The sequence below is a fragment of the Dysidea avara genome, chromosome 1 (genome assembly GCF_963678975.1).
Source record: "Dysidea avara chromosome 1, odDysAvar1.4, whole genome shotgun sequence".
NCBI classification, from domain to species: Eukaryota; Metazoa; Porifera; class Demospongiae; order Dictyoceratida; family Dysideidae; genus Dysidea; species Dysidea avara.
Window position 1 is genome coordinate 8,364,409 of NC_089272.1, and position 16,111 is coordinate 8,380,519.

The following is a 16,111-nucleotide window of genomic DNA, read 5'->3' on the forward strand; positions in this document are numbered from 1 at the left end:
TTCTTTTAAATTTTAACTCTGCGTAGTGATTAATGTAATGATGTCACAGTACGACGTACAATATAAATGTAGTTATTGGTTGAATTACACATTGAGATAATTTATGGGAGTTCATGTCAGAATTGGAGTATAACGATTACTTCAGATCACCATAAGGATTTCTTACTGATTTCAGTGAATTACATGAGTATTTGAATTATCCTGTCTGGGTTAATAAATCCATCCATACATAGTCATAAAACAGTTGGTAGTTAATGTTAGTAACTGGTGTGCAAGGTTAAATGATACTGCAGATCTGTACTACATGTGAACACTTGACCACAGTGTTGGCAGTGGTAATGTTTGTTTACTGTGTGTAGTCGTACATGTTCCCACAAACCACTGATGCTTGAGAATGCCACACCACAATACTGGCATTGGTAAGGCTTATCTCCGATGTGTGTTCTCAGGTGAGATTGAAAACCATTGTATTTGGTGAATGTTTTGTTACAATAGTCACATCTTAGCTGCTTATCTCCTTTATGAGTAGTCAGGTGTGCTTTCAGTGCACCTTTGTGTGTGAAGCTTTTATCACAATAGTGACACTGATGTCGCTTCTCTTGGGCATGTTCCCAGAGATGTGCTTGTAGTATGCTCGGCTCCATATATGTCCTGTTACAATATTGGTGTTGACACATCTCCCTTGTGTGCATGGCCGTGTGTGCCTGCAATTGTGCAACAGTGGTACAAGCTTTGCTGCAATACATACAGTGATGTGGTGCTGGTCTTGCATGATATTGTAAATGTAACTGCAGCCATTCTTCATGTGCAAACGCCTCACTACAATAAGGACAAGGAAACGGTTTACTTTCAACATGTGTCATCAAGTGCTGTTGAAGTGTTCCAGGGGCTGCAAATGTTTTGCTACAACACTGACATTGGTAAGGTTGATGGCCATCTTTGTCATTTGTTAGTTTACTATTTGGTACTGACTTGTCACTGTTTGTCAATTCCTTGGTGTCTTTGACTTCTTCCGGCAGTGTCGGTTTAGCCTTCACATTTCTTTTCCCTTGTGGTTTGGCCTTGGATTGTTTTGGAGTGCTACTACCAGCCCAGGTTGAATCACAGTCTTTGTGTTTAGCAATATGTTGATAAAGTTTGGATTGTGTGGGGAGCACTTCTCCACAAATTTCGCATGTGAATGCTTTCAATCGACAAGACCTTGAGTGATTTTTTAACTTTTTCTTGTCGGTAAATTCCTTTTGACAGTGAGCACAGGTGTATTTTTGTGCTAGATGAATAAGTACAGAAATGTACAGCATAATCATGACAAATAAGAGTTCATGTTTCTTTTTAACCCACAGGGAATCTTGACTTCATTATCCTAAGACCCATTATATCCAATGAATTTGCCTAATATTTAGCATCGGGATAAATGAGAACCCACTGTACACTGTGCTGAGATAGTTCACCGGTACAAACAAAAGCACACTCTACTCCACACACTAACTTACCATCATCATTACTGACATACTCTTCTACCAATTCCTTCCCACACAATACTAACAGATCGCCTTGCTGGGTAGAGTACTGTTCCTCATGCCACACTAACAGCTCACTACCAGGAGTGATGTCCTCAGTGGTGAAGTAGTACACCATGCCGCCATATTGGAATGGCAACATGTTGTACTGTGTGTCAATGTCAGCACATTTGATGTGCCTCATCCAGTTAGCATGTACATCATTATTACCATCCATGTACAGTGAGCCACAACTATTGGTACTGATCTGAGTAGGGATACAATTCATATGTGCAATTGTGTTTTCTTTTACAGTGGTCAAACTCACCTCCCAGAAGTAACTTGTATCAGTTTCATCAGTTACATCTTCTTTCTGTACCACTTCTCCCTTGTAGGGACCAATCCTAGTCCTTCTGGGTATAAACTCTTTGGCAAACACTCCCTTACCAGCATTCATAATGGAGGACATCTTCACTGTAACTTGTAGTGGTACTGGTACACTGGTAAAGGATTTTGAGTCTTGGTCCCACCCCCGGGATTCATCCAATGGGAACAGACAACCATATTTCTTGTGGTGCATCATATTGTAATTATCATAATCTATACAACATAATCACATCATGTCAAGATAGGTTGTGCAATTAGTTATCTAACAATATTACACTGGGACCCCCAGTGTGCTAGGTAAATCACAGAGTTTTAGATTTGTTTTAAAATGAAGCCTTTTTATTTACATGCAGAGCTCCTCGCTCTAATAGAACATTCACTTTCTTTGTGACAAAAATACTCTAATAAAACAGTCACTACTAGTGTTCCAAAAATCAAAGGTTTGGTCAATCAAGATGCTACCATGACAGTTTCTAATGTTGTAAAATAAAGAACATCTGTTCCAAAGCCTGCACATATTTTTTTGTAGCAATGCTGAAATGCATACGTTGACAAATCAGCTTTTCTTCATAGTCTCAAACAAAACGTAGTTCTCAAACCATCAACCATACAGGTACACAATTTGTGTCATTGTGTGATGCAACAAGGAATAAATGATTGGTAGGGCTTTACCCTACAACAACAGTATGAGGTCAACGGTTCACTACATGTGTACTGTGATGAGTACCAAATAAGGAGTTCACAACTCCACGCTGAGCATCTATCCAGGCTCAAATACTTTATAGAACAAGTACAAATAAAAAATTAATGAGGAATTTTAAGTCCAATAAAAAATAAGTAGTAGTGAAACAAGCTTGAATCTGTGGAATATGCTGAGGGGAACACCAAGGAGAGTCCAGGAGAGCACAACACCAGGGTATGAAGTTGACTCGTAAATGCTGATCAGGTATATAAACGCCGGTCTTGTAGTTGCTGGGGTAAAAAGTTGCTTGAAAGAAATAAACGCCCCTGGCAGTAATTTGAGATAATACAGTAAATAGATAAACGCTACTCAAAGTCAATCTCTGTGTCTGGAAATGAAGACTACCGTACACAAGGAAATTTTGACGTAGGAAAAATTTGACGAATTCAGACTTCAGCAGATTTGACGAATAAAATGTTGACGAAATCAAAAAATTGTAGGCAAAACCTGTACTTTTAAGGGCGCTTATAAATATTTGACGAATTTAAATTTGACGAATTAAACCGATTCGTCAAATTCATCAAATTTTTTTGACGTCAAAATTTCCTTGCGTACGGTACTGTATAGAACGTTAGGTATGAAAAAGAAACTGTTGTATAAATGTAAAAGTGTGTTTTGAAAATGTCCGTGTCCGACCATATCCACCTCTTCTAACTACCCAATTCCATTCCTACATTTTTTTTTACTAAAGCTGATGCTTCAGTGGAATATATATAGAAGGAGAAATACAGTACATGTGAAGTGTGCACATGTGTAAACTCACAAATATTCTCATCATCAATGCACAACACCTCACTGGCTTGCAGTGGTGACCCTTGACAATAGCTAGGGTGCAAACAATAACCATATAAGGTGAATTTGAAAATAACAGGCCATATATAGCTGCTCAGTTCACAGCAAGAACTATGGTGTTGTGATTACCAGTGCACAAAAACAATAGACAACTAACCAAAAGGATTGCCTATAAGTCTATAACAAACAACTTTTGAGATCCCATAGTTGTGACTTATGACTGTACTAGACAGCATTAACTGTGTAGTTAATGCTGGAGCTATTGACTATTTGCTAAGATGAGAACACTGACTATTAACACTGTAACTACCATTGTTGAAGATCAAAATTCTCTAATAGAGCAGTCAGGTAAATAAATATTTTGTTCAGTGAAGATCATATGAAATGCTTTACACATAAATTTAACAAATTACGATACACACTTGATATGGTTACTATAATAAGGTTGTCCTAACAAAAAGGTGACCACTAAATGAGGTTTCTTTTTGGCAATACATTACGTACCTGTTTCTGTTTTCAGTGTCAAACTGTTCAGTAACTATCTCATCCGAAAGGTATACTTCCCTTGATGATGATGATGATGAGGTGTTCAGTAGGCAGTCACCTCCACTGGACACATTAGACAGCTGCTGCTTCACAGCTGCTCCACACTTGTTGTTGTTGTTTCCATTATACAACACTTGACCCTGACTGATACTGACTGTATAATGGTCCCCATTAGTACTGGTGGATTGACCTCTTGTGTCCTGTGTGTATAAACAATGATATTAGTTCATGAGTTAGACATGGTATAGCAATGGGGAATACCCACATATATTTTACTTATACTTCTATAGCACTTGCTGATGACACCATTTGGCAAGATCCAAGATGTAGTAAGCATTTTCTCCAGGTAACAGTCGAGACTCTTCTAACAAGAACATGTATATCAAGTCTTCATCTATAGGATCTATCAATTTAGGCCTTTGTTATGGATAAATATATTGTGCTCAGCAAGTGAAGGAATCCTTGAATATCTAAACCATTTTTATCTGAATTTCTGGCTGTTCAATGTCAACAGTTTAGTTGGAATTCATGCCTTGTTTTATTTCAAGATTCACTTAAGCGTATCATACAACTGCCACGAATAGCTGCTATAATGAAAGACTCACTGCACTGGATAAAACATTTTGTTGGCCATTTAATTTAAAGTCACCATATCTAACTTTGTTCACCTGTAGAGTAGAGATGTCTTGAAATGATGACTTGTTCCTAGGATTGGTAGCATTGTGACCACTGTTACTGGTAGAATCTGCTGGAGACAATAGCAGTATTAATGTAATGGAGTGTGCAAATAGATATTAACTTAAAAGAGCATAGAGATTTAATAAACAGAAGGTCTTGTGTTGTGGTGTTTCAGGTGGTACTACAGAACTGAAGGCGACAGTACACAGCACATACCCTGTACTTCTAACTCTTAACAAATTTCAATCACAGCTCATTGTTGCACCTCGATAGCACAGAGCTAATGAGAAGTGTACAAACACTCTGTACTGCTAGTGCATTTTATTATCTGACTATGATCAAATAGAATTTTGTGTGCATTCTATTAGAATAACAGAGCTCTGTAAAACAGCACTGACATCACATTTTACATCCACTGCACAATATCATGTTGACAAGCATCATGCACATGTTTACACCACTACAATGACAGCATGCTACAGAGTAGCATAGAAATGGCATAAAGTAGGAGCTTGTCAACAGCTGGTAAGGATGAAACATAGTGGCATATTAGCACAGTTGTGTTCTAGAGATGGTTATAATTGCTTATACCAACTGTCATTATAATGTGGTCAATACCCAAAAGTAATTGTGTGTTCTTCCTACTATGAAGCATTGAATTGTCTATGTGATATACAAGTTTTCATTACTCCACTTAAGCTTTATTTTGATCTAATATCTAGTGACCTATATACCGAATATAGAAAACTCACACTTGCACAACAGATTTGTGAGGGCTGACTCAGTTTAGTTTTGTACAGTAGTGATAACTGAGACAAGTTATGCTGAACTGAACCAACATGCGATGTAAGGAAAGTATTTATTAGTTTGTATCTATAAATGAACAAATTCATTATCTCGGCACTTTTGTCAAACTGTAGGAACAAAAATGTTCATTTAATTGTTACAGGTTCATACACAATTGCTTCTGGTAAGCATCCATTCTAAGTACCGTGTTTCTATATTTATAAACTGTTTAAAAATATTTCGTCAAAGCTAGTGTCCGACGAAAATTAATCACGCGAAAAATTTTTACCAACGTAATATCCGAGAAGTTGAATTAATTCGGTTAACTGCTTTCTGGCCACCTGGATCGAGGCTTGGCTATTGGCGTGTCAAGCATAAGTCCTTTGCTGCAGTCTTTTAAAAACAAGGACCTCCCTCATCCTAGGAGAGAGGGGAGCTGTCTTCATCTATTTCCGGTCTCATTTCGCCGCACATTGGTAATGATCAAGGTAATGATGCCATTCTGTGATAGACAGCCACTATAGGACACATTAAATGAAGTATATATGCACATATGCATCTAGCTACAACAATTCCACTCCAGTCCATTGCTTGACTTGTGACGGACAACTTCTGAATCTGGGGTGCAGCCTCCATGGAACGGAGACACCGCCACACTTCAGTTTCGCTGCTTGTCATTCTGTTTCTCTTATATACAAAAAAGGCCATTATAGAATTAACAAAGTTATGTAATTCATTGTTAAAAATTTTCATCGCTTGAGAACACAGGTGAAAAATTTTTAACACGAAAATTTAACTTGTGAAAATTTCTCAAAGCCTATATTTATAGAAATACGCTATTCCAGTACATCACTATGTAATGTACATACACAAACACATACAGTGGAACACCTCTAAGATGGACACAAATGGGGAAATGAAATATGTCCTTTATATGGAGTTGTCCTTATTTAAGGGGTGTTCTAAAATTTTAAAATAATCAGTTTTAACGCACAAGACTGGACCTCATACTAGACTAAGTGGTGGAGCAACAGTATCAGTTTAATAGCAACAGAAGTGATGTTATTAATAGTGCTCGCGGCTATTTGAAGCCACACAACATGCAATTTTTGTATTGTTGCTTATATTCACATAATGTATAAAATGAATCCATATGCTACTTACGTTGGAAGTGCTTCTCTTTCTCTTCAACACAAACCAAACAGAATTCTTCTAGCCTATACGATTTTATAACTATGCGTAGTTCTTTATGAAGCACTTAAATCGAAACTAGTCCTCCATTTTTCACAGTAGCGCACTGGAAACCACGTTGAACAAACTTCAGCTTATAACTCACAACTCTATGTTTAGTATTAGTACACAGTGTACATAGAACTTAAGTTAGTACTAAAAGTGTGCTACACCATTCAAAACCTCATGTTCTCGGTGCCGTAACTCATGAAGCCATAACGCTACGGACAAAATCTAAACATAGACCTCTGGAGAATTTATCAGCGAATCTCCCTACAAAATTTGAAGCCTTCACGTCTATCACTCAAAAACTAGTTTTATTTTTAGTAAACATGTGCAAAGATTGCGTGCGCCCAACATTATTGATACAATAACCACACAAATTCCTATTGACCGCAATCACCAACTTTTCAAAATAACATGTCATAAACACAAAAAGCTCTGTTTTCTCTTCTTCACACACAGGAACAGCTTTTTGCTCCGCCTGGAGTCTCCAAGTCGCTCTTGGATAGGATAGCTTGTAATGCCTTGTGATTCCAGCTGGTAACATTGTTCCCTACATAAGCAGCTTACAATTACAATACTAACTACCAGCATACCCTGTCACTTGAGAAAACAAGGCACGAACGCATGTCGCCTACAAGCGGAAAGTGCGTTCACACTTGTTGCCTTAAATAACAGTTACTTTTACATTAATTCATGTTAGTGTAACTGTTGATCCATCAGACAATCATTTGCTAACACTTCCAAGTATGCATAGTGATGCCAATTATGATGCAATAGCCGCATGTGGTTCCTGGGCTGACACTTAAACGGCTTCAAATATCAGCGAGCACCCTTAAGCATGAGTTACCTATGGTGTGTGGCCTCTACTACACTATCCAGACAATTAGGCACCACAAATATTTTATACATGCTCCAAAAAAAAACTTGTCCAGATTACTCCATATTTGATAGTTATCAAGATGGTTGGCTATACAGATTATGTGGTTTATCCTGTAGTGACTATTTTCAGAAGACCTGGGTAAGAACACCATGATCAGTACTTTATGTACATTCATATGGCTTCTCGCAACTGCGACACTTTGTAGTGCATTAAATAATGTAGCTCGACCAAGTTGATTGTTGAACTGGCAATGAACCTGTGTCCGTGATTAGCGAGGTGTTGTACTGTAGTGTTTGCCATATCTGGGAATTGTGCACTGTCCGGTTTAAGGAATAGAGAGGTGTCCGCTATTGAGGGGGCATTAATACACACAGGTATTGGAAGTTGCATTTGGGAATTTATTAATTGTCCGTTATAAAGAGGCTGTCCGCCATTCAGGGGTGTTCGTTAAGAGGGGTTCCACTGTACACCAATTTGTGAATGTGTAAACATGCAACACAATGTACATCTTTAAAGATATTGGTTTTTCACACGTAGCTTATCTGTACACACATCAGATATCTGAGCAGATGGGGACAACCTTGCGTCTATATAAAAGTATATATCCATATTGAAGCTGAACTCAAATAAACACCGGGTCCTAAATGAAGGCCAGGGAGTGCTACCTTATTTTAAGGGTGGGGATTGCTTAATTTGTAGAACAAGGCTTACTACAACCAAAAACTAATGAAACTGTGCATGAAACCATACAATGAAACTATACAATGAAACTATATCCATCACATGCTAAAATTTAAGGTTACCATATACTGGAAATTCAGCTAATGGAAGCCATATGGAAAAGAAGCCATAATGTTACCACAAGAATTCATTTATTGCATTATGCGATAAGATTTACACAATAACAATATGGCCACGATGCGTGTTACAGCGCGTGGCTTTGTAGTAAGAAGAAATTCGTTATTGTTTAGAGAGTAATAGTGAAGAAGACATTCACAGAAGTAAGTAGAGTGGCAAAGAATGTTTCTTTAAGACAATTCACATCTTTCGCGCAAAGTTTTGGCAGCAAAGATAATTTGTGGTTTTAGTATGGTATCCTAAACGGTGAGTAGAGCACTTCTGCGTCAGTTTTCTTTAGTATACTAATGAGTTATACCTCTGTATTTGTGCTGGCTTATATAATATACGTAGGAGTAGTGACCTATCGTGTAAAGAAATGGCTTCTGTGGCTGTAGCGAATAGTACGGGCGATGTTTCACAACTCTGCGGGTTACAAGAAATTTGTAATTGTTAATAGCTCTGTTGCGTTAATAGCTACCTAGTCTTCTGTGCTATTGGTCACTAACTAGTAGTCTGTGCTAACGTCCAGTGTTGCAATAGTGGCCTAATACTTGTTCTGTTTATTGCAAGTTGACGCCAAATAGTTACTTCGAAGGTGCTGGTAACTTGCGATGTAACTCAGCAAATAAAGAGTTCGCTTATCTGAATTTATCACTAATAGTAGGAGATACCTTGCTCTTTCAATTGCAATCAGACATCAGTGTGTAACATGCAAGGTCTGTGTGCTAGAACTGTAGTTTGTAGAGGATGCGTTTAATTGGATTTTAAATGACTTCCGGTATACCGTAACCTTAATGTTAACTGCTGTTACAGACTAACACATGCTCCATAATTGTGTACAAAGGCTTCTGCAAGTACTGTAGGGTGAGTTATTTGGGAGCCTGTATTCTGCGGAATACAGAATAGCAGAATTACGGAATAAGCGAAAATCACATTCTAAATGTTTTGTTATTGTTTATAGCCTCTATAACATTTTAATATACATACCTCACCTTGTAGAGAACACAGTCACGATGGCACTGAAACTCGGGGTGATCTTTAAATAGGATATGTACAAAGATGTTCACTCTAGAACAATCTAACTAAGCTAAACTACTGTTAAATATGCTTCACTACATAATCGCTAGAAAACTAGAAGTTCTTTGTGCTATACTTGCTCATACCAGCTGTCACACACGAGCAGCTAGCTAGCTAACTGGCCGAATAGTTTAGGACAAAACAATCCACCCCCTAGGTAGCTACCCGCATGCATGGAATAATCTGACCTTTCTTATAACTCTGTTACCATTTCCTAAAGTATTTCAAATAAATTCGGAGGATAATACTGCTTTCAGCTCCCAACATCAGAGCTCCAACCTCGGCTCTAACACTTTGTATATAACTCCAATAAATTTGGGCAGTTACTCGTGTGTGACAGCTGGTATGAGTAAGTATAGCACAAAGAACTTCTAGTTTTCTAGCGATTGTGTAGTGAAGTGCATTTGATGGTAGTTTAGCTTAGTTAGATTACAAGCAAACAGCGAAATATACAAATTGCTTGATCAACGCAAGTAGCGCATGCCAACTACTTTCTCGAGATGTGTGATTGATTTTAGTACCTACTAGTCGATGATCCAAGGGCACCACATTTACAAAGCTGCTAACTGAAATCATTATGATTATTATTACAATACAGTTAGCTATGCCTACGTATGGACCCCTATAAGCACTGTACCATCATTAATAGAGTCTATAATGCGCTGATCAGCAAGTGATTTAAATTTTAAAACTCGCCAATTAAAGGGCGTGAAACCATCCTGTTTCGTTTGGGATAAATACTCGAGAACAAAATGGCATAGATAATAAGATATATAATTATTATGTATGGAAATGGATGCCTTGCCAATTAGCCACTTAGCAAAAAAATCACATGAGACAATTGACGTTGCATTTGAGCAGTAGCTACTGTAGGTTATGGGAAAAGGAGTCTTGACCTTTCACTCAAAGCATTTCCACAGAGCCATTTCACCACCACCTACACCACAAAAATTTTGCCGTGGCAGTTTCAACTGAGGTTTCATCAACAGAACAGAATTTTGAGGATACCCATTTTCGCGATTTACAAATTATCCGTGAAACTATTCATCCTCGTACTTAGGGACACTATACTGTAAGCTATACTGGAAAATCTGTTTTAAGCCAGTCTGTTTGTGAGTCCGTTTTCCAGTCCATTCCACATTTTAGCCACATCCATTATAGCCCAAATGTGTTGTTTTTTTTTGTACAAGCAAAGTGACCTGTCTAATGCAGCCACCTGCTTAATACGGTCACAACATTTTGGCCTTAAAATGACCAGAATACATATATTTCAGTGTACAATAAACTAACATTTCATTTTCCCACTAGAATTATCTCCAGCTGTCTCATCTTTTTCAACATCACCACCGACCTTCTTGACCATCCTCTGTCTTCTTTTTCTTCTCTTATTCTTAGTGCTGCCATTACCACCTACTGGTAAGACAAGTAGAGATCATAAATAATGAAAGAATTAGCTCAGTGGACCCCTGATTGTTATCCCAACACCTCTTTTAGCAAAAAACAACTGTCCAATTAGAGTATTTGGTCCCTAGTGTGTAGTAGGAATTAGAGTAACTCTCTGTATGCATGTGAATGAATGGGCTGTATTTATCCCAACGAAGATCACCTCTTGTCAAGCTCTAAGAACATAACTGGGGATCGATTCACTATAGTAATGATTGACTCTATGGCAACAAAAGTTTTACCATTTCAGCAGTGAGATGTGAGCTACACAAACACTTTTGAGATTCCCTCAGCCTTGTATATGCAAAAGCTCACATGATCAGAAGTAAGGTTTCATGTAGAAACTGCCAGTGAGGTAATTTATGGAACCAATATAATAATGTAATAAAACACTAGATTTTTTGGGGCAAAATTATATAACTCTATTTGACGCTCACTGACCAGGTATGCATGCAGGAATTTTTATTTGGGAGGGGGGACTCACCTCCCCCATAAATTTCAAAAGTTTAAGTGAGTCTTAAGATAGACCGCACTGTTTGTTTCATCTAGTGATGTGCAATATAATTGATAATATCGTGTATTATGATAAAAATATATACTATATATTTTTTTATATCGTAATAGTATTGTGACACATAATGCTGTAGTACTTTTATACAGAAATTATGTTTAAGACAATACTGCCAAACATATTTTCTTTAGAGACTTCCAATAGGTTAGGTGGTGCTACATTGTATGATATTGGTACTTTTTATGTAAAAGTGTTATATTTGTACTTTATTACCATGACTTCATGCTGATTAAATAATTTTTTTGTGTCGTGAAAATAAAATGTATGCAATAATCATGACAAATATTTTATATCGCACAACACTAATTTCATCCCAGAAAATCGGCTTTCTGCATAATTAATTCTTAATCTCCTCCAGATCTGAACATGCTCACAAAATGGTTGCTCATCATGCAATACTAGTCTCTTGTGGCAGACCACATGGTGTGTACTGATTAGGGATGATACATGCCTGCTCTAAAGAGTTTGAATAGAAAAACATGTTTTCTCACTTTTTCAATCAGTGCCAAGGGTGTGACCACATGAAACTAATGGGACACAATTATTCCATATGGAATTTCAATTAATACATAACCACATATTTCAGAGGTGTTAGTAAACAAATGTGCTCCCACAACACTTCATTATCCACATATTTTATGGGGCACAACTACAGCCATCCAACAAAAACAATTTAATCTGGCTTCTAATTCTTTCAAGGTGAAGCTGTTCTGCAAGCAAAGAAATCTCAGCTACTTCAGTGAGACCATATTGAAGTGTCTTGATTAGACACTTCAGGGAAATATCAGTTTGCACTAAAGAAGTTAAGGTGTCCTGATTATCAAGGCGGTCCATGTATAATAGTGCATACCTGGATATGATGTACACTGTAGAATTTAGAGTTCCTTTAAGTTACCACGTGAGTAGAGAGTTTATTATCACGTATCTTAAACTGAACTCAGCACCCGCAAAAAATTGGAAACAAGCCGGGGTTTATGGGCACAGACAACACACATGCCACTATTTATGTCAGTACATACCTTCAAGTTTTAGTGGTCTCTTCGCGTCGTGCTTATATCCTTCTGTGGTCGAGTTCATTTCGCACGCTTCACCACCTGCCTCCTATGAATTCGCCCGCCAAACTTGAATGCGCCTGCGCTACGTCACGAAGTTAATTTGAACAGGACAAGGACTTGAAAACTGGTGTACAATACTAAAGAGTAGTAAATTGATTGATTGATTGGTAAGAGGAATTCTTGCAATGCTAAGGGTGGTGGCGAGGGCATTGCGACGTTTTCCTGAAATATTCAACAGTCGCGTGCAAGGTCGCGTGACATTGCGCTTGCCTGACCGGCAAGTTATCCGGAATCAGGAATGGAACGGAACGGAATGACCAAACTTCTATGCTCGCTGTAGCTCGTGTCAGTCATGCAGCTGTGCGTGTTTATTGTATTATCAAGACTCATGTTTGTTTTAATTATTAAGCAGTCACTAGTGTAGTAGTACTGATGATTCAAAAAGAGCTTATCGATGGATAAGAACGAGTCCACTATTGCAGTCACATCATCATAAATCTTTCACGTGGATACCACCATGAACAGATAGCTAGAGCAATAAGAGAATGGAACGACCTCCTCCACAAGTTAGGCCAATGAAACTTGATTAGTGGTTTCGCGTCACCGGCCCGCATGCTTTTGATATACCCGCATGGAATTTCATTATTGGTATTTCAGATCGAAATACTCTAATAGAGCAGTCACTTTTACTCTAATAGAGCAATCTGACAGCTATGGAAAAATCACTTGTTTAGAAGTTACAGAAATAGCTGAATATTCTTATATGGATTAGTAACGTACTTTAGCTATTTAATGCAAGAGTAATCAATGTAGATCTCACTGTTTTTTGGGATGTGTGTTGAGCTTTTGGAAAATAATGAGTAATAACCGCCCGCCCTCATCAAATTTTCAAAAATCTGAGCAAGAAACTGGTAATCAAGTTTCATTGGCCTTATTGGTTCTAACTCACTTGCAAAAACAGTAATTAGCCAATGGAAAGCTCCATAATTATTGTAATGTGGCTATAAATGTGCAATTGTGATGAGCTAGCTCCACTGTTGTCATGGTTTTCCCTGTTACAATCTGCCATCATGTGCATCATGGGTTGTTCCTCCTCCAGTCATCCCCTAAAGGGTCATGTTCTACAGCCTCAGTTGACCTAACACTGCATGGAAGATGCCTTGGGGCTGTCTAAGCTCCCTTTTTAATTTCTCTCTTCTATCCTTTGTCCTAGCTGTATAGGTTCTGTTGTTTTAGTTCTGTAGGTGTAGGTATAGGCAAAATCTTTTAAATAGAAAAACCCTTTTTGTGCCATTAGGACCGGTGCTTTGTGTTCTTTAAAAAAATAGACATATACGTACCTAACCGATTATTTTATTTTATTGTGAATTGTAACACATGCATAATCCACTGGGCATAATCAGCTGGATGATGGGTTCAGTATTCTAGTTCATTAGTATGCGAAAGCCAGATGATCCAGCCCAAGTATTCTTTGGCATAACTATATAGCTAGTTTTAAACCAAAAATACTCAGGAAGCAGTTAGTGACTGCTTAATAGTCGATTGCTCTATTAGAGTAGTTCGATCTTCATAACAAACAGTGTGTCAGTCAGTCTTGAGGTGGCTAGTAAAGTAAGATTAAACATACGCAGCTGCATGACTAAGGAGCTAAACACTGTGCACTAAAGTTTTGGCTGTTCCATTCCATTCCTGATTCCTGTTCTGCATGGTTATTATAACTTGTCACAGGTTTAAGCCAGCTGACTAATTGTAGAGGACATGGAATAATAAACTCAATTGATTAGCCACTACCTATAGTGAGGATGAGAAACTAAATAGTTGAGTGCACATGATCTAACTGAGGTACTAACATTTAACTCGGTCAGAACTAAGTATTAGAAATGTATAGCCCCTTATCTTTTCTACAAATAGTCAACAATACTTTGCCATAATAAACCCTTCAAACCAGCTCAGCACTTCATATTCTAATAAAACATAGTAAAAGCAATTATCTAGCTAAAACGAAGCCAAGTACATGGACGTTTTCTATATGTACATTCAAGTGCATTACTGTGAAATCAACCAAAATTTCTTAGCTTTATGACACAGGTAGCTGGACTAAGCAGGTCAGTTTGTGGTTACGTGATGGCCAGGTGATCTTACTATACAGTGACCTGATAACATACTTGGGACTGTAGTTGCATGGTCCCATTCCTGCCAAACAGAGGATTATATCCAGTGATGATAACAATGCAAGTGTATTAATTATCAATGGTGGAGTAGAAGTCTCTAATAGCTAATATGGTAATGCACGTGATCTAGCTATAGATAACATATAATTGTAGGTACCTGGGGTTAGCTAATCTTTAAGTGATCAAAGTGCCATTACGTGTCTGTTTGTATGTCCACATAACAACAACTACGTAAACATTACAGTCTTTGTGTGCTGCTAAACCTGCTATATAGGATTACAAACAAAGCCAGCATGAGAAACACCAAAGCCATATCAACAGTCAACACTATGCAATAGCGGAATGGATAGGTCCACATTACATGCACTGCATTTAGCCACTGCATGCAGTTAGTAAAAAGGTGCTTTTCAATCTGAAATGACATCAACAGTGATCCCATAGAGCCTTACCCATAGTCAAGTTATGCTTGGCTGGAGGCATCACTTAGTTAGTCAGTCAACATCAAATTCTGCTAAATAGACATTTTTAGAAACTTGTTGAAAGGGTTTAGGGCTGCTTTGAAGACATTTATAGATTCGGTTATGCCTAACCAATACAACCAATCTGCCTTAATGCGTGTATGACAATACAATATAATACTACCTCACTGTATGATACGTACAGTGGAATCTCTTATATGGGCAGTCTGGTATATATTATACTGTCTGAATCTCAGAAATGTCCATAACTAGCTATATGCTGAAATAACTGTTTCAAAGATCACTTTGTACTATATAGATTAGTGGGTAGATGGAGAAGTCAGTATGCTGAGAGCATTCATGGGCACTCCCCTGGACTGTAAAAATGTTTTATCACCTAGCACCCAAGTGATATACTTATTATTAGTAGAATAAACAAGCCACCTACCAGGTAAACAGAAACCTTTATAGGCTAGCTCCCTTTCATCTAACCCAAATTTCATTGTTGTCAATAGACTATAAGCCACATGACTAATTTGGGCTGTCCAGACAATGGAGGTGCCTGGATAGTAGAGGTCTGGATAAGGGAGCATGTAGTCCATTACTTCCTTCAGGTCTCAGTCGTTTCTCTAAATTAAATTGCTTCCATGCAGATTCAATCTTGTTACAATTATCACTATTTAATTTTCTATCATTTCCTGGGGAAGTATGCCGAGAGAACTCCTTTTGGCCTTCTCCTCCACTTTGCCACATAAGCCCTCTTCTCACTTATAACTATATATACACACACACACACACACACACATATATATATATATATAATGCATGTTGCATACCCCACCATGTGACTGCATATTCTGCAACCAAACCTACAGTATACTTGCATGCCCTGTCATTACTGGTTAACGAAGGAAATTACATAATGCATGGATAGCATCATTCTACTTAGC

At 37.8% G+C, this 16,111-nt stretch overlaps 1 protein-coding gene across 3 annotated transcripts; it reads right to left on the reverse strand.

Annotated features, from left to right (window-relative positions):
* LOC136255274 (oocyte zinc finger protein XlCOF6-like) lies at window positions 1-12,610 on the reverse strand. 3 transcript variants are annotated; one of them, XM_066048011.1, is made up of 8 exons: window positions 12,497-12,610; window positions 10,754-10,876; window positions 4,635-4,711; window positions 3,925-4,166; window positions 3,392-3,453; window positions 1,828-2,099; window positions 1,494-1,767; window positions 1-1,270 (listed from the first exon to the last, which is right to left on the reverse strand). In XM_066048011.1, the coding sequence occupies exons 1-8, from the start codon at window positions 12,552-12,554 to the stop codon at window positions 258-260; spliced, it is 2,121 nt and encodes a 706-aa protein (XP_065904083.1). In that variant the 5' UTR covers window positions 12,555-12,610; the 3' UTR covers window positions 1-257. The 3 variants fall into 3 exon arrangements, with proteins under 3 accessions (XP_065904083.1, XP_065904075.1, XP_065904091.1); XM_066048003.1 differs by having other exon boundaries at window positions 4,635-4,714; XM_066048019.1 differs by having other exon boundaries at window positions 4,635-4,714; window positions 10,754-10,873; window positions 12,497-12,593.
* Between the last annotated feature and the right edge of the window lie 3,501 nt (window positions 12,611-16,111).